The 24,792-nt window shown below is 50.7% G+C and overlaps 2 protein-coding genes across 2 annotated transcripts in view; both read left to right on the top strand.

Annotated features, from left to right (window-relative positions):
• The first annotated feature begins 491 nt into the window (after nt 1-491).
• On the top strand, nt 492-16,868 carry LOC119167071 (Protein interacting with Ttk69 and Sin3A). Its single transcript, XM_037418490.2, has 2 exons — nt 492-1,450; nt 15,772-16,868. The coding sequence occupies exons 1-2, from the start codon at nt 814-816 to the stop codon at nt 16,500-16,502; spliced, it is 1,368 nt and encodes a 455-aa protein (XP_037274387.2). The 5' UTR covers nt 492-813; the 3' UTR covers nt 16,503-16,868.
• Nucleotides 16,869-21,566: 4,698 nt separating this feature from the next.
• The window catches only part of LOC119167072 (serine palmitoyltransferase 2-like), a 28,403-nt gene continuing 25,177 nt past the window's right edge, over nt 21,567-24,792 (top strand). The window contains exon 1 of the mRNA XM_075867105.1: nt 21,567-21,780. Within this exon, the coding sequence (XP_075723220.1) occupies nt 21,679-21,780 (102 nt within the window). The 5' untranslated portion in view covers nt 21,567-21,678. The remainder of the gene's footprint in view (nt 21,781-24,792) is intronic.

Genomic DNA, 24,792 nt, shown 5'->3' with positions numbered 1-24,792 from the left:
TACGAGTCGGGATCAAAGGCCACGACCGGGAAAGGGTTCCCAATAGGACGACGCAAACTAAAAGCGGCCGCCCCTACGAGCGGGATACGCCCGCGGAAGCCGCAAGGCGTACGTCAGGGCTTGGCAAGGCGCCCGGGAAGAACAAGCGGCACATGGCGCGCGAAGCAAAACAAAAGCATCGCACAAGCGGCGACCTTAGGGGAACAGGAAGAAGCACCAGCGCGCGACGCGACTACCGAGAGCTGTGTAAATGCAAGCTTGCCTCGGAACAACGGAGCTAGTCTCCTGGAGCGCGACAACACCCGTGTCGACGCGTTCTTCTGCGATAAGGATAAAGCGAAAACGCCATGCGAACGCGGGAGCACGAATTTCAGACATGGCAGACGCCAGCTATATCGGGGTTGCGCGCCTCAGCACGAGACCAGCCGACCTCCCCTCAAAAAGGCGGAATGCGCGCAGCTCGGCCTAGGTCAGGCGCGCGGAGACAGGGCAGGGAGAGTCCACGCCGAGTGAACGCCAGGGAGGCGGCGCGCGACGTTGCGCTTTCGGCGTGCGGGTGACGTCGTCTCAGCTGAAGCGATGACGTGAGCGGCAGTCAGCGTGCGTGCCGCCTTTCCTCGTTGTGCTCGCGACTGGGTCGGCGCATGCGCAGAACGCGCCCCTCAAGCTTCGCGAGCGGGCACCATTTTGCTGCGCCGGGTTTGTTTTGCTGCTCGGAGCGTCCGCCGCTTCACCGCTGTGCTACAAAGGCTGTGTTTGGGGGCGACCGCTGGTCGTCTGCCGTGCCCCCCGAAGAAAGTAGATAGTAAGCCCATGGTCAAGATGTCGGCGCTCATGTCTCGGAGTCACCGCCAGCACTGCTACCTGTGCGACCTGCCCCGCATGCCGTGGGCCATGCTGCACGATTTCTCGGAGCCAGTGTGCCGAGGCTGCGTCAACTACGAAGGCGCTGACCGGATCGAGGTCGTGTTGGAGACCGCGCGCCAGATGAAGCGGGCTCACGGATTTCCCGAGGCCGTAGCGCGACCCCTCTACAAAGGATTGAACGGAGCGCCGCCCGAAGTGGTGCCGCCGCCGCAGCAGCAGCATCGTGCAGCGGCGCCGAACGCTCCGGCGCCCATGGCACCCGTGATGGACCGTTTCGAGCGTCGCAACGCCATGCTCGAGTACAGCCAGCGTATGCGTGGTGCCGACCCGAGGGCCGCACAGGCTTCCGGCGTCGTGCCGTGCAAGCGCGAGCGAGACGACGACGATCCGCCCGAGCCGTCCAACAAGCGGGCCGCCGCTCTGCAAGCACTCGACGAAGCTGTGCCGCCGCGACCCCCGCTCACGCGCGGAGAGTCGCTGCCCACCGCCGTAATGGGGGTGCCGTTCGACGTGCGCTACAAGAAAGAGATGGTGGGACGAGTGTACTCATTCGACGCCGCTACGTCGCTCAAGAATGCGTCAGGTGAGCGTTTGAAAAAAAAGTGCTGGCGCCATCGCTTTCCTCGCCCGGAGCGGCGGCGGCGGCGCGTGGATTTTTTTTCTCGCTTCCTCCCCCCTTCACGCCACCCTACGAAGCCCTAGGTGGCAGGTCGCCGGGCTCGCTTACGTCATAGCGACGGTGCGCTGGTGACGTAGCCGTTCCGGCGTAGCAGCTCGCGCGAGCCTGGGTATGGACCGGCCCCAAGTTACCGGGGGCGCGTAGGGGGGTGCCGGCAGATGCGGCCACCGTAACGATGGGTGGTGCGCGCATCGATCCGGGCGCGAAAGGCGGCCCTGCCGTAGAAAGCGTGCGACGCCGAGGACATGGCGAACGTGACGTGTACCTCGAAGTCCTCAGCGCCCTCCGAGGCGGTTCTGTCTGCTGTTTCGCTCGATGGAAGCTCGCTGCAAGCGAGGAGGAGCTTGTTTGCTCCGTGTGTACGATTAGGCCTATCCGGTAGCGGGTTTATTTTTTGCCCCGATGGGACGCGCGTCCTTATCGGGGGCTCTGGCACCGCTGAGAGCGGTTAGATAAGATCGAGTTAGCCGCACGGTCGGGACGACGACGCAAAATAACGTCGACGCGGCGAGAGATAAACAAGGAGCGATCGTTTTCTCGTTTGCCGCCGGACGCTGAGTGTGGCGCGAGAAGGATACACGTCGGTTTCGTTCAGGGAGGGAGAAAAGCGCGACGGCAAGTTGTCGAACGACCGCGTTCTCTTGTTTGTCTTTTTTTTTTGTTTTGCGCCGCGCTTACGTCACTGAGCCGGCCGTGCGCTCGACATCACGGCACGCTTTGACTGCACCACACTCTCTCTTTTCTCTCTCTCTCTTCCGTTTGCCTCGTCGATTGAGTGAAACGCCGCTCTCCTCCGCCATTCGTTTGTGCAGTTGGTGGGGCAGGCCTCTTCCCTAAGGGGTGACGTTGAACGCCGCCGTCACGCCAACGAGCGGTCGCGCTCGGTTGCCTTGTGGCATCTCTCTCAATCTATCGCGTAGGGTGAGAGGGGAAGGGATAAGAGAGAAAAGAAATTAATAAAGATTCCGCTGTTGCAAGGACAGGCAGCCGGTTGGTCCGTGTCACCGCAGCTTCGACCGCTTCGCTCGTGGCGAGCTTTACTTTTTTTTTTTGTCGACGCCGAGTTTGTTATTCCGAATGAACATTCCTCGCGGCCGTTTCCTGGCTCGCCGTGTATACGTCCCGACGCGAGTAGTTGCGCGTGACCAGGGTTGGCTATTAAGTAGTCGCTTGGTTCTTCTCGGTTAGTTACATAAGGCCGAGGAAAAGAATAATGTGCGTGCGCCTAGGAAGCGCTGTCCTATTACCGTGTCCCCAACTATACTTATGGTTACGCATCAGTGCATAATGGCAAAAACGAAGTTTCCCGGTCGTAACTGAATAGCGTGGATTGATTGATTTGTGGGCGTTTAACGTCCCAAAAACCACGATATGAGAGATGCCGCAGCAGTGGAGGGCTCCGGAAATTTCGGCCACCCGGGGTTCTTTAACGTGCACCCAAATCTGAGCAAAATGGCCACGGGCCTACATATCCGCCTCCGTAGGAAATGCAGCCGCCGCAGCCGGGATTCGATCCCGCGACCTGCGGGTCAGCAACCGAGTACCTTAGTCACTAGACCACCGCGGCGGGGCGTAGCGCGGATTTAACACGGCAGCAAAAACACTGCGCAGGGCAACAGCTGTCATGTGTTGTCCTGATCATTGCCCCGGGTTCAATTCTCTCTGTCCGCTGAATATTGTCAACCCAGAAGTAATTTAGTTAAGCTTGTTCGAGTGTTCGGGGATGCCAGTAAAGCACACTACACCGAACCTCCTGAAACGGCGAAGTGCGTTCGGTGGTTATAGTTTTGTGAAGAGGTAGGTAGTATTGTACCTTACTAGTTGTTCGGAGAGCTGGAAAGGACGCCGTGCACCGAAGACACTTTGTTGTTGGAATACACCGTGGTCGCGGCTTAGCTGTGAACTTCGATTTGCGCGGTCTTGTAACGTGCTTAGCCGGGGAAGCGCGGCGCTAAAATGCGAAGGAAACTCGACAGATTGGGCGAGCGCTCGTTTCCAGTGCGTAATGTAGTGCTCGTGCAGTGTATCGCGTTTCCTTCGCCTTTTTTTGCGCTGTGTTTGTCCCGGAAACGCTTGAGCAAAATGTCAGTACGGTGCCCATCCTCTTAGCGCGTCTGGTATTTAAACAGTTCTGCCGCTGATTACGACAAATTGTGTCAATTTAATTGGTCGTTTCACTTCGCGCTTACTGGAAGAGTGCGCGGTGACGTGCGCTCTTAACGCTGCGTCTGCTAAAGCCAGCGGGGTGCGTACGAGCGCTAGCGATGAGCGGGAAAGTGTCTGTGTGGCCTCCAGAGCTGTTGTCGCCCGCCGTTAGCCGTCTCGGAGGCCACGCTAGTTGCGGGCATCGCCAGTAGTGTTCGCCAATGCGCTCCAGTATTGTGTGGCTTTACGTACCAAAGCCACCATATGGCTCAAGTAATATGACTGTGAGGGGCGCTGTGTACATTGGAAGTACTCGCCTCAAACATTTCGCGTCAATCGAAATTCAGCCTGGATTCGATCGGAGGCAAGGCTACGCAAGGCTCTGTTTGGCGTTGCATACGTCTGTTGCCAGATTTGGGGGTCAGCGTTGCCGGACTGCCGCCAGATCTGACGGATCAATTTGCCCCTGCAAGCTGTGCCTTTCCCGCCAGGGTTCTGTGTCGTCCGCGGTGCACTTCGCCGAGTGCGACGTTGGCCGTTTTTAGTTAACGAAGTGAAACGCGCCTTGCAGAAGTCGGACTCGGTCGTGTCTCAGAATTTTGGAATGAACGACGCGCACGAGTACACACGCTCATGGGGAAACTGAATTAGTGCTGCGCGGTTTCAACACGTGGGGGCTCGTGTCGCCGAAGCGCGGAATAAAAGTCGGCAGCTGTGCATACCTAATCGACTGCGCACAACGAAGCGCGTTTTTCTGTGGAAACTGAATAGAGTCTCAGCAGGTGGTGTAGCGCAGGCCGGGCTCAATCGTGTCTCAGAAGCAGGGTCTCTCTGCGCAGCTGATCACGCGCCACGACGGGGACGCTATGGCGCCTCGCTGTGTCGGAACAATTTGTATCGTTGAGACTAGTGTGTATATAGATAGATAGATAGATAGATAGATAGATAGATAGATAGATAGATAGATAGATAGATAGATAGATAGATAGATAGATTAAACGAAGCCTGGGTCTCGCGCGTACCTTTAGACGAGACCACGCCCTGCGAGCCGGGGCGGCTGCCTGCACTCTCGATACGTTGCGAGTTGGCGCCTGTTACAGCGTCGATGAAGTTTACAGTACAGTCGGCCAAAACTTTAGGTCCTGTGCGCAGCGGCAACATTTTTTTTTTCTGTCGGCGCCATGTTATGGAGCGAAATTACAAAAAAAAAAATGCTTCGTGGACATAATTCAGTCGCATTGCAAAGGTACCGCGAAAAAACTGCCACGCATGCAGGATAGCCAAGGATTTGGCCAACTGTACAAACATGTGGTTCACGATGTGCCAGTCGAGGTTTAGCGGCCTCCCATTGGCAATGCTGGTTATGCACTGGTGGTACACGGCCGAGGCTGGCCGCATCCCTGGTTGTCGACCTCGAACAGCCTCCTCGGCTTCCTTCGTGGACACGCACAGCATGCCCAAAACTGTGTTTTGTACTTTTGTTCTAATGCTGTACTACAAGTGTTGTTTTCTCCTGTATACTGTAATGCACGACTTATTTGCTTTTAATTTTGCTGTTTTGTATTCTATCTTCTACTGTAACCCCCCTACAACAATGCCCAATGGGCGATGTAGGTACTTGTAATAAATAAATGAATAAAAATGCGCGGGCCCTTGTTCGACACCGCACCGTACGAATCATTCGCCTTTAATTGGTGCGTTTGTATTGTAGCGATGTGTATTGTGCTGACACGGCCAGGGGGTGCATGGCGTTCCCGTCGTCGACGCGGCACGATCAGCTGTGCAGAGAGCTGTACTCCCTGCTTCGGGCACACGATCAGAAAAGGGAAGAGCACCGCCAGCTGCGACTTAATTCAGTTCACCTCAAAAATGTGTCGTTGTGCGTAGTCTACTAGGTACGCGCAGCTACGAAGATAATTCCGTGCTTCGGCGACACGACTTCGACATGTATCGAAACACGGCGCACAAAGTTGGTTCCCCTCGAGCGTGTACTTATACGCGTCGTTGCGCCGTTCGTTCCCTAATTCTGAGACACGATCGAGCCGCGCCTCATGCTTGCAAACTGCGCGCACAGCAAAAAGAACGCGCCCCGAATTCTGCAAAGCGCGTTGTACGTTCGTTCCGTTAATTAAAGCGACGCAACGTCACACTGGCGAAATTCACCGCGGACGACATAGAGTCCTCGCGGGAAAGGCAGAGCTACGGGGGCATGTTTATCCGCCTAGTCTGGCGGCAGTATGCAACAGACTTATGCAACGCCAAACGGAACGTTGCCTTCGACCGTGTGACCTTCGGGGTCAGCCCTCGAGGTGTTGGCTGCCCTTAGGCGACAAATTGATCTGAGAACGCACTCGGAGCTTAGTTGAGTGCGCTTTAAAAAAAGTTTTGCTGGATGATGTCATTGTCGATCGCGCCCGCCTTGTCCTTGCGACAGGCTGCTCTCTAACGCCGTGCTTCCTCTGTGTAAGCACCGCTATCTTGCTGATAAGCTGTGTTCTCGCGAGATAAGTGTGTCCAAGGTGTCATATGCCGCATCTACCGTCCGGGATGAATCGTGGGTGGGCGTTGCGATAAAGTACATGCAAGGGGTCGCGACGTACTGATAATAAACGTAAGCGAACATGATAACCACGCTAAACCTCGTGCAACTAGCTGTGAAAATCCGCCGGTAGTTTGTGTATGCTGTGCTGCTTTATTGGAGAGAGAGGGAAAGAGAGATGTAGGCTTCATTAATTTCTGGCAGACTGCTGGGATGGCCAACGGAGAGACCGTGTCTCCCGGCACGTCGCATTTTTTTCTATTCTTTTTTTTAGACTCCCATACTTGAAGCCTAAACATCAAGCTTGTAGATGTGAAAGTCGTTGTCCGGCGCGTCTGTACTGGGCTGCTCAAAGTTATTTTTAAGTGCATCCGTTGACGTTGAATGTTTTTCAAGATGTCATGCTTTGTTCACGTCATCAGTTCGGTACGTTGTCGCCGCGTTCATAGAAGTCGTGTTTACACTTTATAAGTGGTAAATAATGTTGACCCCTCGTTTTTTTTTTTTCCTTCGTTTGTATTTTTTAAAGCGGAGCTTTCTGTGCCTCTCCCTCCATCTATATCTTTTTTCTTTAAACGGTTGACCGCTACAATACTCGGTGCAAACAAGAAAAACCGGAAAGTTATGCTTGCGTTATCTCGAACGTGAGTTTCAGTGCAAACTTAAGTCTCTGTGGTCGCGCTTGTTTGATCGCATTCACTGAAGAGTTCTTTGTAATTCAGCCGTCGTAACCGTGGCGTCCCCTTTCACGACTGTTACTACGCGTCGTTCGCAGCCGTCGAGGTTGAGGGCTCGACTCCCGGGCGGGGAGGAGAGACTGTTGTTACGCTATTCAAAAAAAAAATTTTTTTTTTTTCCACCGAGGAAGAGGGTTGGTAAATCGGAAAGCGCGCGAAAGACTGGAATGACCTCCCCCACCATATTGCAGCAACCACCTGTCCATCAACATTTATGCATAGCGTCACAAGCCATTTTTCAAGCTAATTCGTGGCTTTTTTGAACGTTTTTTTGTAACCACACCCCGTATGTAATGTCCCCCTGGGGACCTTTAAGGTAATGAAATGAATGAAAAGACAGAGCGTGTAGTAATGACACCTTGAGGTTTCCGTGCGAGCTCCGCCCTGATGTAGCAGCTAGAATTATTTTGGGTTTATTGACGAATGAGCCGCTGGGCCGAAGGTCGCCGGTTCGATTCCGGCCCGTCGCATTTCGATAGAACCGAAATGCTGGTGGAGGGCCGTGCGCTGCGCGATTGTCGGAGCACGTTAACGGAACAGGAATGTGCCGAAATTTGTGGAGCCCTTCCCTACGGCGTGACTGTGAAACCGCTATTGTTATTATTATTATTATTATTAGTAGTAGTAGTAGTAGTAGTATCGTTATCGCCGTTACTTCTACCATTATCTGATATTTCACGTCTGAAGCATTCCAGGTGGTCAAATCAAACCCGAAACTACCCACCCCCCTACGCCTCCGAATTTGTCGGTAGAGCAATGTCTTGTGCGCCCCCCCCCCCTCCTTTTCTTTTTTTGTCATATAGGCCGTGTCGTCACGATTGTTTCGATTGATTGATATTTGGGGTTTAAAGTTTCAAAACCACCCTATGATTACGAGAGACGCCGTAGTGGAGGGCTCCGGAAACTTCTACCACCTGGGGGGGGTTCTTTAACGGGCACCCAAATCTGAGCACACGGGCCCTATACAACATTTCCGCCTCCATCGGAAATGCAGCCGCCGCAGCGGGGATTCGAACCCGCGACCTGCTGGTCAACAGCCGAGTACCTTAGCCACTAGACCACCGCGGCGGGGCAAGATTGTTTTCGTACGCCAAGCGTTGTTGTCACCATCATCCTTGGAGTCCTCCACTACGGCGTCTCTCATAATCATATGGTGGTTTTGGGACGTTAAACCTCACGTAACAATCAATCAATCAACCATCATCCTTGGTTGTCATCTGCATGCGCAGCTGTGCGCCGCCGTAAGTTACGTGATGCGAGCTTAGTGGCGTGCGGAGAGATGGCGCGAGAGCCACGGGACAGGTTCCGGCTTGTCGGTCGCGATATCCATCCGAAGGTCGATGATGAACGTGTGTAAAACCGGTCCGATGTAATCGGATGTATAGCGGGATGAACTCTTGGTCTGATTTCGAAGGACGTGCAAAAGGTGGCACTGTGAAGGTGCATTGTTTTACAGGGATGCCTCTATAGTGAACTGGAGCCAACATCTAGTTCGCTATATGGGGACACGAGAAAAAAAAAAGAGGGGGGGGGGGGGGGGGCATATCCACGGAATAAATTATGAGTGAAGCAAAAAGCATCCGTCCGTCGGACTCTGTCTGTCTGCTATCTATCTATCTATCTATCTATCTATCTGTCTGTCTGTCTGTCTGTCTGTCTGTCTGTCTGTCTGTCTTTCTTTCTTTCTTTCTTATACTGTGCTGGCTACGCCGGAGGAATAGGCTGCCCTAAACCATAAGGAACTTCGCCTTTAAAAACCATTTTTTTTTTTCGTTCTAGTAATAAGTCGCTGTTCACCGAATGCACGTGCGCGAGGAGACGCTTGAGAGAGTTCTGGACGTTCGAAAAGAGAAAATGCGTGGAGGGGGAGATGCTACCACGAAATTCCTACACCAGTCACCGTAACACACGTCACAGGTCTTGATGGTGCCTGCCAAAGCCTGCGTGGTCTTTTTATCGGTAAAAAAATGTACATTGTATTCCTAGGCAGCTGGAAAGTTAGCATACCAAGTGTCAGTCAGTTTCGTAGATCCAGTGTGTAGCCAACATTATCAAACGGTGGTTTTGGGGCGTTAAACTCCGCATATCAATCAGTCAACGTATAAAGTTTTTTTTTACTATCCTTCGACGCTTGCTGGGGGAGGGGGCAAATCAACAAATTACATTCAAAGCCGCATTCTTGCGAGATTCGTCGTGTTAGAGTATTTCCGATTAGTTCTTTATACCAACGATTGTGCTTCTTTTGTGTGTGTGTGTGTGTGTGTGTGTTTCTTCGTTCTAACGTGTGCCCACCAAGAATACAAGGGTTCTTCGTTTCGTCCGTCTTCATCGAAGTGAAGCCGTCTTGATGGGTTATCCAACTTTCGTCTCGGAACTCAACACTATTGCTCTAATAGCATAGCCGCTGAGGTATTACCGTATCTACTCGAACGCAACGCGAGTTTCCTTTCCATATTTTCGCCGCCCAAGATCGACCATCGCGTTGCAATGGAACAAACGCGGTATTGACACCGTTGGGCTAATTCGGGGTGGGCAATAGTTAAACGCTGCTCTGGGAGCACTGGTGGGTGCGAAAGCGTGGTCTACAAGGAATGTCTTTATAAACAGTGTGGACTCGTTTTCAACGATATCATTGGTTTGTACACACGAACCGCTAGTACTGGTAACTGCAAATGTAAAAACTTTGACCATCTCCCGCCAAAGGGAACCAGATGCGAAGCAGCGGGCACTGACGCTTACACTGGCGTTCTTCAAGCGAAAGCCAAGTAATCGTGCACGCCCTTGACTGAATTCCGAACGCGCGATCCTGGCCAGTGAACGGTATGGTCCCTATCTAGGGACCCTAGGGAACGTTTGTGCAAAGCGAGCGGTCGCTTTTTTTTACTAGCAGACGCTGCCTGCGTCGGCCTTTGCAAGGCGAGAGAGGTGGAGGGGAGCGACAGTTTTGTGGGTGTCTTCCTCGGCCGGCACGAAACGCGAGCATGCGCAGTAGGGGTGTACGGAGGGACATCGTTACACAGGCTAATCAAAGAGCTGCTTCGCGTCTGAGAGTAATAATAGTAACAAGAGATATCGGAAGCTTATCGAGACAGTGGGAGCAAGCGAAGTTATAATAGTAACGAGAGATAACGGGAGCTTATCGAGACAGTGGGAGCAAGCGAAGCTTTGTATCGGGTTGCTTGTCTGACGTACCACTTTTCATTCATTTGCGAGACTGCAAACTGCACTTTCTATCGCGTGGCGCAGTGTTCCTTCCGGTTTCCTTCCTCCGAGCCGAAAGTTAAACGTTTCATGTCGGTGGTTGCTCACCATTTGCAACAGCTGCAACAACGATGTTCCTGCGTTTATGTCCAAACAGCACCGAAATGTGTGCTATACGTGTAATGGCAAGCGACCTCTGGTATAAAAGATTAGGCTTGTTACAACTCATTCACGTCAGGAACGACGGACCGTCGACAAGCCCACGACCGGAAGTGCAGTTTATTTATTTTTATTTTTTTTTTGAATAACTGCGCACGAAGACGCGCGTGACCGGCGCACTCTCGAGTGTCGTCGCACTTCCGCGCGCTTTTCCCAACTTTGGGTTTCCCACGCGCTATGCCGCCACCGAAATCTGTGAGTCGTCATGAACTTCGATCGAAATAGCTGGGCTCGGTGACGTTCTCTGTCACGAGACACGGAAACGTGGCGCCCCCTGAGCCTCAGCTACGAAATATTTTCGTGTATAGCTGCTGTTCCAATAGTACTTCCCGAGTCGGTACATACTTGGCCGAGTCGGTATATACTTGGCTGGTTCCCCCGCTCGCGTAATGTAAACTAATAACTTTGAATGTTACATCTTTATCATGGTTTTTATTATCTTGACATTTTGCCATCCACTTTCACTACACATATCTCACGCCACTGTCATGATTTTATTGCTTCCATGTTTTTTAACCCGCGTCAGCGCGAGGAATTTTGAGGCCCCTTTACAGCCACGCATCATATCGTTGTTCATATCTCTAGTCAACTGAAATGGCGCTCTTTAGCCATCAATCGGCCCTTGCGCCATTAAAAACTACTCGTCATCATCATCATAACTTTGAATATTGCTAAAGGTTCTTCGTTACGACTTTTAAACATTCCGTTGTCCAAAATCTCTGACGAAATTTACCGTGACGATTCGGGTTTCTGATCTCGCCAACTATTGACGCATACGAGGACCTGTACGGTAAAATCGAACCCCTCGGAGATGCTTCAGAAACGCTTGACGTCACAAAAATGAGTAAGCTCTATTGGACGGAACATTATGGGAGTCACAGCGATGGCTGTGGGCGGAGCTGACTCTATATTAACGGCTGCAGCTTTCTCGAAAGGAGAGCAACAATGGAGCCAATGAATCATTTTCGTATGCGCGGTTCACCGCTTCGACCGTGCAGTCTCTTGCGATCGAGTCTAAAAACAGATGCGCAGTGGCCTGCGCAATGGAATGTGTGTGGAGGGGGGTGGGGGTGGAGGGTAGGATTGCCTTCGGCACTAGAATCAGCGAAACAGCTGTTCAGCGTAGCATTCTTTTACACGTCGTTACCTTAATGTGTGTCTATAGCAGCGTTGTGTGCGTCTTGCGTACTGGTTGAATAAATTAACTTCTAGTAGCAGCAGCCGCAAAAAGGATAGCAAGCCCCTCCCCCTCATATGCCTGATAAAGCAGCGTAACCCGTGCCAGTCTGTAAAGCGCACAACACAAGGAGCAGTAATTTGCACGCATGAAGAAAATTTTGAAACAATGAAGTTGGCAATGTTAAATTTTTATAACAGTTTGTGAAACATCGTTAAAAGAACATTCATACTCCGAGACCTGTCGGCAAAACTCGGTTTATAACAAGTGACAAGTGTATTGTAACTTTTTTTGTGTGTCATAAGTTCGGTTCTGCCCGAGAGATGCAGCCCCCCCCCCCCCTTTCCACCGGCGCTACCTTACGCGCCTTGCCCCGCCGCGGTGGTCTAGTGGCTAAGGTACTCGGCTGCTGACCCGCAGGGCGCGGGTTCAAATCCCGGCTGCGGCGGCTGCATTTCCGATGCAGGCGGAAATGTTGTAGGCCTGTGTGCTCAGATTTGGGTGCACATTAAAGAACCCCAGGTGGTCAAAATTTCCGGAGCCCTCCACTAGGGCGTCTCTCATAATCATATGGTGGTTTTGGGACGTTGAACCCCACATATCAATCACCTTATGCGCCTTCGCTTGACCGGTGTGTTAAACGGAACGTGACGACGACGGCTATGACGACGCTTAACGACAACGATACCCCTTGAACGTCGATATGATTGATAATAGCATAGTGGATATTTTACGCCACAGTTGTAAGTTCATCCGCCTTCCGTCACAACTCGAGGGATCGTGGCGCTTGTTGACCAGTTGAACAAAAAAAAAAGGGGGAGGGGGGGGTAGGTAATAAAAATTTGAATAACCTTTCGATGAGCAGGATAGCGATATATTCATGACGATAACGTCCACCTGCGCAAATACGTGCAAACGATAGCTACGGCTGACAACGACGCCGCAAGCAACGCGTAATACATTGAACGGCCGGTTTACGAAACAAGTCTGCCGCGACAAACGCACGTATACCATATACCAGGTCATCCACGTTTTGGGGGAGACGCCTTATTGGTATTCAAGCCCCGCACAACCTTCACACGTCTTCAGCTTCGGTGGAGTGGGGGAAAAAATATATTTGCCTTATACGACACGTGCCTACGATGGTGACGTACGTAAATAAACATTTTTTTTTTCGTGAATTTCATACAAAACGTATTCAGCTACAAGCTACTGAATACTAGCGAGGTGTCTCGACGCTGAAGTACTGGTCGACCTTGTAATGAAGCTCATTGCTGCTAACAGATCGACAGGAGAAAAAACAAATCTAAGCGAGGGAAGGGACACAGCGTCCCTTTGGATTGTTGTTTTATCCCTTAGCCCTCTGACGCATTCCTTTTGTCGCGAACCGGTGTGCCAGCTTCAAAGGACACTGACACGAAAATGCTCAGTTGTTTTCTTGGGAGCCAAAGGGAAAGCAAAAGCACTCAAGTAAGTGCGAGTCCGCCCTCAGCAATTCATTACACTGCGATTTCAAGAATAGCTATAGTTTCGCTTCCTATTGTTCTCTGACGTCACGACACGGTATGAGATTCTTCCCGTCACGTGTTCGAGCGAGATAGCGTGACATTTCCGCGGCAGATCCGTCACCGATATGTCGGTGACGCACAAGCGGCTATTTTCAGTTTCTTGACATTTGACGCCATCGAGTCACCACAATTGATACTGTGGCCTGACGTCGTGATGACATCGATATCGGAAGGCGCTTGACGGAAAATGCACGGCATTTAGTGTCGAAGTACTTTATCGGCATTTTGTGCACTTGCTCAGAGCAGCCCCTTGCTCACCGAGATTTGTCTGGCATTAACTTCGTTTCGAAAAAAAAAAAATCGGTGTTTTTAACTTCACGGGGCTTCGACTGAAAGAATAAAGTATTGACGGAAATATCGATGGATGAGTAACAAAAATGGAAACGTAACCGCTGTCGTTTCCGCAAACACGCTCTCGGTCAACTTCGGTTTATATTTTCAGCCTTGATGGGTGTCGATGTTATCACCAATGTTTTGTCCGGACCTGATGAGAATTCGTCAGGCTCTCGACGTCAATGATGTGTTAATATGCTTTGCATACTCCAAAGCCACGGTTATGATAATGAACTCCGTATAGTGTGCGTGTGTGTGGGCGTGGGATCGCCTTCGACACTAAAATCTCGGTGAGACAGCTGTTCAGCGTGGCATCCTTTTACACAACGGGACACACACTCTCTCTCTTTTTCCCTCCAACCCCCCGTCCCTTACTTGTGCCCCTTAGTAACCAAACCAACTTCATCAAAGGGTTGCGTGCTATCTTTGTACGTGCTGTGCTCGCATCGCTCACTGGAACGACCGCAATTAATAGAGAGTTTTAGTACTGCGGAATGGTGCTACGTACGCATCACGCAAGCGCCTTGCGTTACGTGGCGTCGTTTGCCACTAATCGGCCTTTAGTACGCCGTAGTACCCGCGTACGTAACAAGCGTGTTGCGCCATCTGGTAGATCGAAATTGAAGCACGTGTTGTTGACAGCCAATGTGAGCCAATCCAAGTGTTATAGCCAGATTATGGCCATATTTTAAGCCACAGAGCCGGTCGGTGCTTGCCTTCGATGCCGCGATTTTGCAAAACGAAGTCTCGCGCTTTCGCGAACTTGTTCGAGAGCGGCGCGATCACCTCATACGTACGCACGCACGCATCTCATGCGTGCGTACGTAGCGGCTGCGTACGTAATGCGATACGTGCGCGTTGCGGTCTGCGCATGCGCGCTACGCAGAACGTAACGTCCTTAAGTACGCAACGCCGCCACGTACACAGCGTACGCAGTACTAAAACTCTCTAATGTCGGCGTTTCGCAGAGTTGCGCCAGATCGGAGCCAAACCGATTTAGCCGCTAGCCTTCGTACAACATTTCAACTTGTTGCTATTGCATTGATTGCTTCGCTCTTGCGGCGAAACTGACTTTTTTCTTGCTCAAGTTTTGGGGCATATCGAAATACCCGGTTTAACAAACTAAATTTAACGCGTTTATATAGTAGCCTGCTACAGTTCCCTGCAAACGGTGTCGACTGATTCATGCGTGCGCCTTGCGAACGCGATGCGAAATAGGTCGTTGTTGTAATTGCATATGGGAGAGCTAAAACAAGTGACAATGGGGCGTTTGTGTTAATAGCGACGTAATTATGGGTCGATACGCCGAGAAATAAGAGTGCGGAAACAAAATTGAGATGATGCCTTGAGGCGGCGTACAAATGGCGACCAAAAAAATTTTTAAAGATTAACGCCAAGGGAAGCCTAGAAAGATGAAACCGTTTATGCAGATGGTACGAGAAGCAAGTGTGAGTGATTGTAGGTCGGGTACAGCCGAGCGAGATCCCCGCGGCTTAGCACGACAGCTTGCAGATGGACAGGTGGTGTCAAAAACACGTCTGCCTTCAAAAAAAATATGAAAAAAATAAAGGGGAGGGTGGATTTGTGTCACTATTGTGAGTTTCTCATTGTGATAAAAGCCTTGCACAACATAAATGAACTTAATAATAAAAAATTATCAAGTTCTTCAATTACGCTGTGCTAAGGCTTTTATGTGCAGCGTCGGCGAAATGCTGGGCTTCGGAAATCCTCACAATTCAGCATCATTTGCCGCTTGTCGCTCGTCTGATGTGCTTCCACATGTGACCATATATTGACCATAGATTGACGCTAGATTGATTGATGGATTGATTATAACACTGCAATGGAGGCGGAAATGTTGTAGGCTTGTGTACTCAGATTTGGGTGCACGTTAAAGAACCCCAGGTGGTCGAAATTTCCGGAGCCCTCCACTACGGCGTCTCTCATAATCATATGGTGGTTTTGGGACGTTAAACCCCACAAATCAATCAATTATAACACTGCATATAACAAAAGTGGTGTCAAGGGAGAACTCCAGTCGCGTGTGCTCTGTCGAGGTTTAATGGTGCGCTTACGCTGTGTTTTAATTCATTCGCGCTTCGTTGCAGTCTAGTAGGGTTACACGTGACCGCGGAAGCGTTGCGTACGACAGACGGCGTCGATGTCGCTTAGCAGCGTCTGCTCCCGCGCTGCTTGGTACACAGCTCAAGTTGCGCTCGTGTGCGAGCGTCTTTGTGGCCGTCGTCCCTATCTCTTGAGTATGTGTGCCCGTTAACTGAACTTGGTCGGTGCGTGCTTTTTCGCAGGTTATCCGAGCGTGTGCAGCACTCCGAGCTCGACGGCGAGCTCGCTGTCGCCGCTGAGCAGCCGCGCGGCCCAGTCGCCGGACAGCGGAGGCGCCCAGCAGAACGGCGCGCCGCCGGGACCCATGGCGGCCCTGCTCACGGTCGCCGAGGCGGTGCCCCCGACGTCTCCCAGAAACGGCGTGGCGCCCGCGGACTCGGCGACGGGCAGCAGTGTGGCGGCGACTCCCGGACGTCCACCGCGGCAGTCTCCGCCGGCCGCGACTCCGCCCTCGGTGGCCGCGGCGCACAAGAAGTCGTCGCGACACGCCGCCGCAGCCGCCGTGGCAGCCGCGGGAGCGGGAGGAGACCCCGACTGTGGCGCCATCTCGGCGCCGACGTCGTCATCGTCGTCGTCTGCCGCGACCTCGTCCGAGTCTGCGGCGGCGGCTGCGGCAGCGGCCGCGGCCGCTACGCTCAAGTGCACGCTCTGCCAGGAGCGACTTGAGGACACGCATTTCGTGCAGTGCCCGTCCGTGGGCCAGCACAAGTTCTGCTTTCCGTGCTCCCGGGACAGCATCAAGAGTCAGGGAGCGGCCTCGGGCAGCGAGGTTTACTGCCCGAGCGGCGAGAAGTGTCCGCTGGTCGGTTCCTCTGTGCCCTGGGCCTTCATGCAGGGCGAGATAGCCACCATCCTGGGAGACGAGTACAAGTTGACCAGCAAGGGTGCAGCCGCCGCGGCGGCCGACACCTAGGCCTACCTCTCGGCGTCATCGGGGTGGCACTGCTGCCGTCCCGTTTTGGAAAAAAATTTCTGACCGTTTGGCGAATGCCGCCGCCTCCTGCCCGGACGGCGGTTGGCAGCCGTTGTCGTCTTGCTGGCCGGTCCCGGGCCTTTGTTGAGAGGGATGAACTGCGCCGCGCGCACACCTTCCCCCCCCCATCCGAAGCGCGCCGTCCCATCGGACCCGCGTCGACAGTCCGCCTGTGTCGACCTTGTGCTTACCGCATTGCACCGCGGGACCGCAATTGGCGCGCGCGCGTTGTGTGTGCTCCCTCGTCCTCCTGCCTGCGTTGTAAATAATAATAAAAAAAAGCCGAATGAAATGTGTACAGCCGAAGCCGCTGGGTCTGTGTCGTCACTTCGGTGAGGCGGGTGGTTGGCGTGCTGATTGCAGCACGGACTCGCCACCGTGGTACATTCTGCCATGCAGCGCAGAGCGCGACCAAAGAGTGAAGCTGTGGCAGAGCTGCGCGAAAGCTTGGACAGTGAGACACAGTGCTGTGTCCTGTGTGTTCACTGTCCACGTTTTTTGCACTGTTTTTCCACAAAGTTCCTGAACCGAACTTGCACTTGAAACCTTTGAACCTGTCACAGTCACCGGTATCTACAGGACATAGGCGCCTGTGATGCATTGTTGCCCCTTTCACGGTATGGTGGTGGATTTTCACGACAATTTACTGAGTAAAGCATTTTCGCATACTATATATAGTTGGTTGCTGTGCAAGCAGAAGCAGTTCGCCCTTTTTTCGTGTTTGTTTTTTCTTCTTTACAGCAAGTCTTAAAGTTCACGCCGGTGTAAGCACTTAAAAGCAAAATCAAACATTAGTAGCCGTCTCTGTAGAAGGAATCGATGGGCCTTGTACCTAGGTAAAGTCCTTAGGCTAGGACCCCATGAGCTGCGGATGCCTTGTGTTTACTCTCGACCAGATCGACCATGTCCATGCCGAAGCAGTGGCATAGGCCTAGGCCCATGCTGACCCTTCCCCGTAATGTTTTGTTGCCATGGCATACAGAGCGAAACATGGCATTTTCGAAGAGGTGCACCCCCCCCCCCCCCACCCCCCAAGAAAAAAGTTCTGCCTACGTCCCTGGGCTCAATTATAGTTCTATCAATGTTACAACACAATGAAAAAGGGTGAAAAGGCAAAGCATAGCATGGCCGTATATATAAGGTAGCAATGACAGCAGGTGGGAAGCGGAAACAAGGAGAGAAGGTATAAGCGTAGCCACGCTTAGAGAGATAGCTTGGGAGAGGCGGAGGAAACTTATAAGCATAGCAAGGGAACGGGAATGAGAGAGGGTGTAAGTCTAGTCATATATATAGCGAAGTATAACAGGGAAGGGAGGGAACTGAGGGTGAGGAGTAGGGCATAATGATTGATATGTGGGGTTTAAAGTCCTAAAGCTACCATATGATCAGGAGAGACGTTGTGGAGGGCTCCGGAAATTTCGACCACCAGGGGTTCTTTAACGTGCACCTGAATTCGAGCACGCGGGCCTACGGCATTTTCGCCTCCGTCGAAAATGCAGCCGCCGCAGCGGAGATTCAATCCCGCGACCTGCGGGTCAGCAGCCGAGTACCTTAGCCACTAGAACACCGTGGCGGGGTAAGGAGTAGGGCAGAAAAGGAGGGAGGGATTGTATGTATAGAGAGCACACTTTCTGGTTGGTTAACACCAGTGAGCGCGCGGCTGGTGTACCTCCTTTCCCCTTTATAAAAAGTGGTGGAGGGGCCTTTCCGCTCTTGTAATCGAACACAGTACCCCCACGCGGTACAGCCATCGGCATCACACTTGTATAATTGGGTGTGAGATCGGCAGGTTTTGCACTGCATACACACGCACGCAAGCGGTAACGCAGCTCGACTACTCAAACCACACGTACGCGTTGCAGCGTTACAGCGCGCGGCATTTTGACGCGGCATTGCCTCCGAGATGGCGGGCGCGCCTGTCGTCTCGGAGGCCATGGACGCGGCATCGCGCACTCTCCCCATGTAAGAGAGAGGGAGCGCGGCTACGCGAAGCTGCCTGCCTTCTCTCTCCATCGAGAGAGGGCGCACGCCGCGTCAAAATTCCACGCGCTGTGGTCAGGCCGTGCGGGAAAAAAAAAAAAATCGCCGCACATGCAGGTCGCGTTTTGGATTTCTGTAGAAAAGAAGATACTGCATGAGCAGCATTCCCTCGCGCACCAATCAAACGAGCTATCCTTCCATAGACATTCATTCATTGTTATTCTGCGCCGAGGCGATGAACACCGCGAACTTTGACATATATACGCGAAGCTTGGGGAAACACGTTCTTTTGTTTATTGGCTGCAGAGGAATGGCAATGTCCTAATCGACGTGTAAGGAACTTAAAAAAAAAAGGGGCAGCTATTTAGGAAACAGCAGGAGAAAGAAAACAATACGAATGTACAAAAAGCCTTTAGATGCATATTGTCATACTCTCAGATTTTGTTTGTTTTTATTATATATATATATATATATATATATATATATATATATATATATATATATATATATATATATATATATAAGCACTTTGCAACGAATGGAAGAGTGCCAACTAAAGGAGCGTCAACCTGCACAGTGCCCACGCGCTTAATACGCGTTTGTGCTATAGGTGGAAAGTCGAATTAACCGAGGTCATACAATAAGCGGTGGTAGACTAGTTCCCACCTGCTTTAAGAGTAGGGGTAGGAGGGAGGGGGAGAATTTTCCAGACAGCTGCTACCTGTTGGAAGAAGGAAAGAAATGCTTGAAGCACGTGTGCAAGTGACGAACGGCCAATCAACCGAGGATCATCATCATCTCGGCGGGAGGTCTTCCCGGCCGCCTCAGCGGCGGGGAGCGATTGGTGTCAATCGCCACGTATTCGTGGGATACGGTAAAGCGCTAAACAGCCATCGCTTCGTTCTATACGTTTTCGTGCTTTGTTTTCGTCCACCACGGCCGCCGCCGCTACTACTCACAATGCACTGATTCGCGGAACGTCTAGTAGTTCTGTCAGTAATCACTGCATCAACGTGGCAAGCCAAGCATATTCCAACTGGTTGGAAGTGAAGGGCGATTCACCATTGCACATTACGCGTCTTGGGGAGGGGGGGGGGGGGGTGAAATCGACTAAAATGTGTTTTTTTTAAATATTTATTACACAATATTCCAGCATTAATGACAAGTGCTTCCATGAAAAAGTGGAAAGTATTTAAAAATCACCCCAGACGCACCTGGTCCCGTCACTGCACTGCGGCAATTGGGACTTTAAATGGCATTTTCTTCAAACACTACTTTTCGTCGGAAAATTAACATTTTCTCTGTAACCACAGCAGCTATCAGGTGTAAAAGAATGGTGTTGCTACCAAAATGATATTTTTTTTACAAAAGCTTTTAATTAAGAAAAAAAAAGCCCTAGAATTCTGGTCACCACACATCTAAATTTTCAACTGAAGAATGGTGATGCCTATAACTATTATTATAATACCCTGGGCACACGTAATAACCAGAAGAGATTTCACTATTCTACAAGCCAGTTTTTTTACAGATGTTTCTTCAAAAAATAAAAAATAAATAAGTAAATTTACAAAACACATAGTGCAATCTTCATTCAGGCAACCTGCAAAATTTTGTGGTGTTTTTAAATATAACAGAGCGGTGGGCAGTAGTAGTCGCACACCTGCCTTTGCTGTCCATCGCCGCTTAACTGTTGCGACTCTTTTGTTGGATGCGAAACTATTTCGTTGTTTTTTCAATACTGTCGATACCACGAGCACAGAAAAAAAAAATATCTATGAACAAAGGACAGCCGTGCTGCCAGCTAGCGGTCACGCACGCATTATTTTTTTGTCACTTTGAGGCTAGAGCAGTGCGCTTCGATCGATGGTATGGATATATACGCCTCCTACAACGTTGCGCTCCACTGACCTGAATTTACAAACAAATCTTCATGTTCAGGAGAATGAAGAACAATTTCCTATATGAAGATCACGGCCATTAACCTCACAGGCGGACCGGTACCCGATGAGGTCGAACGCTATATTTATCAAAAACGTACTGTAAAACTCGCAACACAAAACGAAACTTAAAAAAAAAAGAGAGAAAGATTACCTTCGACAGATGCGCGCGGTTCTTAAGATCGATCACGCGGAGTGGCGTACGTTACTTGCAAAGAAAAATCTAAGCGCACACATGGTTCAACATTTAACTTTTCAATTAATCGCCTCAGAGCGCTTGTTGCGATTGAAGACTTACAGCTGGATCATTGAACGTGGTCTTGCGGTGAAATTACAGTGACCAGCTGCTCGCCAGATTGAAAATCACTGCAGTTGGTGACTGGATAGGTGACCTCTCACTTTTGAGATCTATGGAAGTCCACAGTTTTCAAAGCCACAGCAAAATACTAGTTTCGGTTTCGCTTCTTTGGTGTGGCTCGTGTATCAGACGCCATTGAGGAACGCATGACGTCGACTGTGAGAGACGAATAAGAAAATTATAATGTTTAATGACAAGAAAAGAGGTAAGATTGGCTTAGAAAGGGTGCATTCCGGCTGCTACTCTCCACCAACGTGAGGAAAAACGTACGAGACAGGTGTGTGTGTGTGTGTGTGTGTGTGTGTGTGTGTGTGTGTGTGTGTGTGTGTGTGTGTGACTTCGCTGCAATGACGCCAATGAGTAGCTCTACGCTCGTCACGTTCCTTGATATTACTCTCAGAAGTACAAGTAGCTGCATGATTAGGAGTATCTTCTTCTCGTAATAGGTTTTGACGGGTTTCAGCGCGATCAGTAAATATCTCAGCACCACACACAACAAAATGAATGAAAACGAAACCGAAACTATGTTGTAACTTTGTCAAAGTTTTTAACAAGTTATCTCGTTGTGGCAACTGCAAGCAACGTTTCATATTATAACAAATACGTTGTGTCAATAGCATTACCAGTGGTTTTAACGAGCGTGACAATGTGGTTTTGACGGTAACATTCCTCGCTTCTTCCGTTCTGGGCTTGATGCGCAGCGCTATCGAAGTAGGCATCGAGCATCACGCGCCAGCCGCGCCAGGTGGAGATGTGCGGCTGAGCTGCCTCCCGGACCCGGCACCTCCCAGTCGGTGAAAAAGTTAATCGGACGTCGACCAAAGAATCAGGAAACCAAGTCATGGGTCTCAGAGAAGAAGACACGACAACACTGGACAAAACCTCCAACTGCTGCAACGGTGTTGCCCACAGTGAAACCCCAAAAACGCAATCCAATGCGAAGGTACGTACCGCAACTCGCCCAGCGCAGTCGTGGGCTGCGCCTTGGTGCTCCGGAAACGTAACCCAGGTAGCGCAAACTTTTATTTCTGTAGTTTTATTTCGTGTTTTTCGCTTCGCCGTTCCCGTCGTTGCGGTTGTAGGCGTCGTGCGGTTTACGGGGTCAACGCTAGGCACTCGCATTTGCCCACGGGCGCCGCTTTCGGCTTGACGCGGCGCGCCCGAGTTGAGCGAAAAATTGTGACGCTCGGGATCATTGACAGAACGAGGTCTCCGCGCTGCATTACCGAAACCTTGGTTCGAGGTGAGCGCATCGGCGATCGCCGGCCTTGCGCGGGTCGCGCTTGTTTTCCACTGGCTGTCCCCATTTCGGCCTTTCGAAGGCTCTCGTGTGCGCACGCACTTAATGCGCTCCACCGGCTTTTTAATGCTGCCGACTTTCTCTATGCCCATTACGTACGCCAAGCATGATCGTGCGGTAGCTCATCCATCCGAAAATCTACAACGTACCTTCGGTTCACATCCCTATGCTCCTTTTTCCCATTCAACGCCGATTTTCCGTGCCGCAGTTCTCTCGTCTTCGCTAGCTCGCGCTGTCTAGCTGCACGCCATGCCATTCACGCAGGAACAGGTACCTGGACATTTTTCGCGTCCATCTTCCTTTCGCTCGATGTTGATCGTCGCGTGAATGGTTATCGCGTTGTTTATTGCCGTTATCTAGTTCCGAGTATTCACTGAAGGCTGCTTTTCGTGTAACAGTCTTTCGTCTATTCTGTCGTCATGTCCGCTCGCCATGAAATCTCGCGTTTCTCGTGCATGTTTGTCGCATCGTTTATCGTCGATATCTTGTTACGAGTATTACGAGTGTTACGAGTATGCACGCGTGGTAGTCATCTAATTGTTTACCATGCCTGTCCGCACGCCCATCTATCCGGGGGACGGGAACCTGAGTACTTTCCGCGTTTATTTTGACGTCTAAATGTTTTATCACCACGTGCATGGTTATCACGTGGTCTATTGTTGTGATCGTGTTCCGCGTGCCCGCTGAATGTTATTGATTGATTGATATGTGGGGTTTAACGTCCCAAAACCACTATATGATTATGAGAGACGCCGTAGTGGAGGGCTCCGGAAATTTAGACCACCTAGGGTTCTTTAACGTGCACCCAAATCTGAGCACACGGGCCTACAACATTTCCGCCTCCATCGGAAATGCAGCCGCCGCAGCCGGGATTTGAACCCGCACCCTGCGGGTCAGCAGCCGAGTACCTTAGCCACTAGACCACCGTGGCGGGGCCCGCTGAATGTTACTGTGGGCCGTCTTTTTCGTCCTGTATTCACTCGTTTTTTGATGCTGCACCGCACAGCTGCTAGGAGACTGCTGACACTGTGTTATCGGCGCGTTGCAGATAGCACTGAACGGAGTCGTCTTTCGCACCGCGTTTTTTGCGTAAGTCTAGTTTGGGCAAGAAGAGCTCTTTCCCGACATTGACCTTGCATGTTGCAGTCTGAGAAAGAGAGAAAAGGAAGGCATATATCTTCAAGTTGAGCGAATAATTTGATACCGTATGGGGCAATCTGAATTGAGTGCGCTCTGCGGGGTTTTGCTTTCGTTCTTGCGTCATCGGGACGTGTGCCTCCTTGGACATTTCCTGTAGCTCTGCGGTTTCATATCATATCTTGAAAAGGCGCGCGAAGATTTGGTTTTCCCCCGGTAACTGCTGCCCTAGCTTTTTCATTCATTGCAGCTATCTTGAAATTTTTGTAACGCTTTTAAGCAATAAATTTCACTTAATAAGGGATGAGAGGTGGTGGCAACATTATTACGAGTACTCGTAATAGCGGGATAGGCTTAATAAAATTCACACACATAGGAGGAAGTGCCTTGAATGAGAATGTAACATGACTTTTCTTTTAAGTATTTTGCTTGTTTGCGAACTCCTGTAGAAGTGTCGGCCTCTTACTTTTGACTAGGTAGGAGCGTACTTTCTGATTGTTGACAGTTGTTTCTGTGGGTGATTAATCCCCCCCTCCTCGTAGAAAAAAAAAATATCCAATATATGTCAGCACTCTAAATAGAAGGTTTGCTTGAGCACTGAAAATAAAGTTCTAACTTCACTTTTTTTTGCACGCGTTCTGGTTTGATCACTTTACAATGCATGCACGGGAACCATGCAAATGTTCGTCGTAATTCAACATTTGTTTAGGATGCAGGTAACACGCCCAAGACATGACGTGCTGCTGTCGCCTTTGATGTCGGGACTCGCCTGTGTTGCAGTACTCGCGACGCTTCAAAATTTTGCTGCTCATCGTCGTTTTCCCATCGTCACGCCCTCTCGAATAAGGGAGCATTTGCAAAAAACTCTAGGTGAATAACGCTACAGAAAACCAACTCAATGTTATAATACAAGCTTTTGACTCGTTGTTTAATTGCAGTATGTATGGTAAGGTTGTTTCTGTCAGTTTATGTCTGATGCGATGGAGAGTGAGGAAAACGTCTTACATAACATTGCCCTTCTGTTTAGGTCTTAAGTAGTGCCAGTTCAGTTGTAACTGCAGTTGCTCTGGTGTTTCTTTCCCATTGATGGCACACATCTTGCATTGTGATGTTCAAGTAGCTGATACAGGCTTTGCGTTGCCCTGTACAAATGAAGCAGAATGTCGTGTTCTGTTGAGTAGGTTTTTTGTCAGCTTGTCGCGCAGCTTTCTTGACATTAAAGGGTTGCACAAGCGGCCAGTTGATTCACGACTTTTTTTTTTTTGTTTATCGACCTTTGGGGTTTATAGTATACCACCGCTGCTTCCACTCGAGGGGTGCAGAGATCGCTTAAAGACTCATAAAAAATGTGCTCGATGGCTCAACCAACAGACAAAGCAACCTTGTGTATTGTCTCCAAATATGAGTCGCCGTTATCATCGGGAAAAGTGGCCTCGCCAACTTGCCACGCTGGGTGGAAAGCTTGTGAAGCTTATCTTTCTGCGGTGGTCGGCTATTCTTTATCAAAACCGCATGTTG

This window comes from Rhipicephalus microplus, chromosome 6, assembly GCF_043290135.1.
Source record: "Rhipicephalus microplus isolate Deutch F79 chromosome 6, USDA_Rmic, whole genome shotgun sequence".
Taxonomy (NCBI): Eukaryota; Metazoa; Arthropoda; class Arachnida; order Ixodida; family Ixodidae; genus Rhipicephalus; species Rhipicephalus microplus.
Note: the sequence above shows the minus strand (reverse complement) of the source record. Positions and strands in the feature narration are given on the sequence as shown.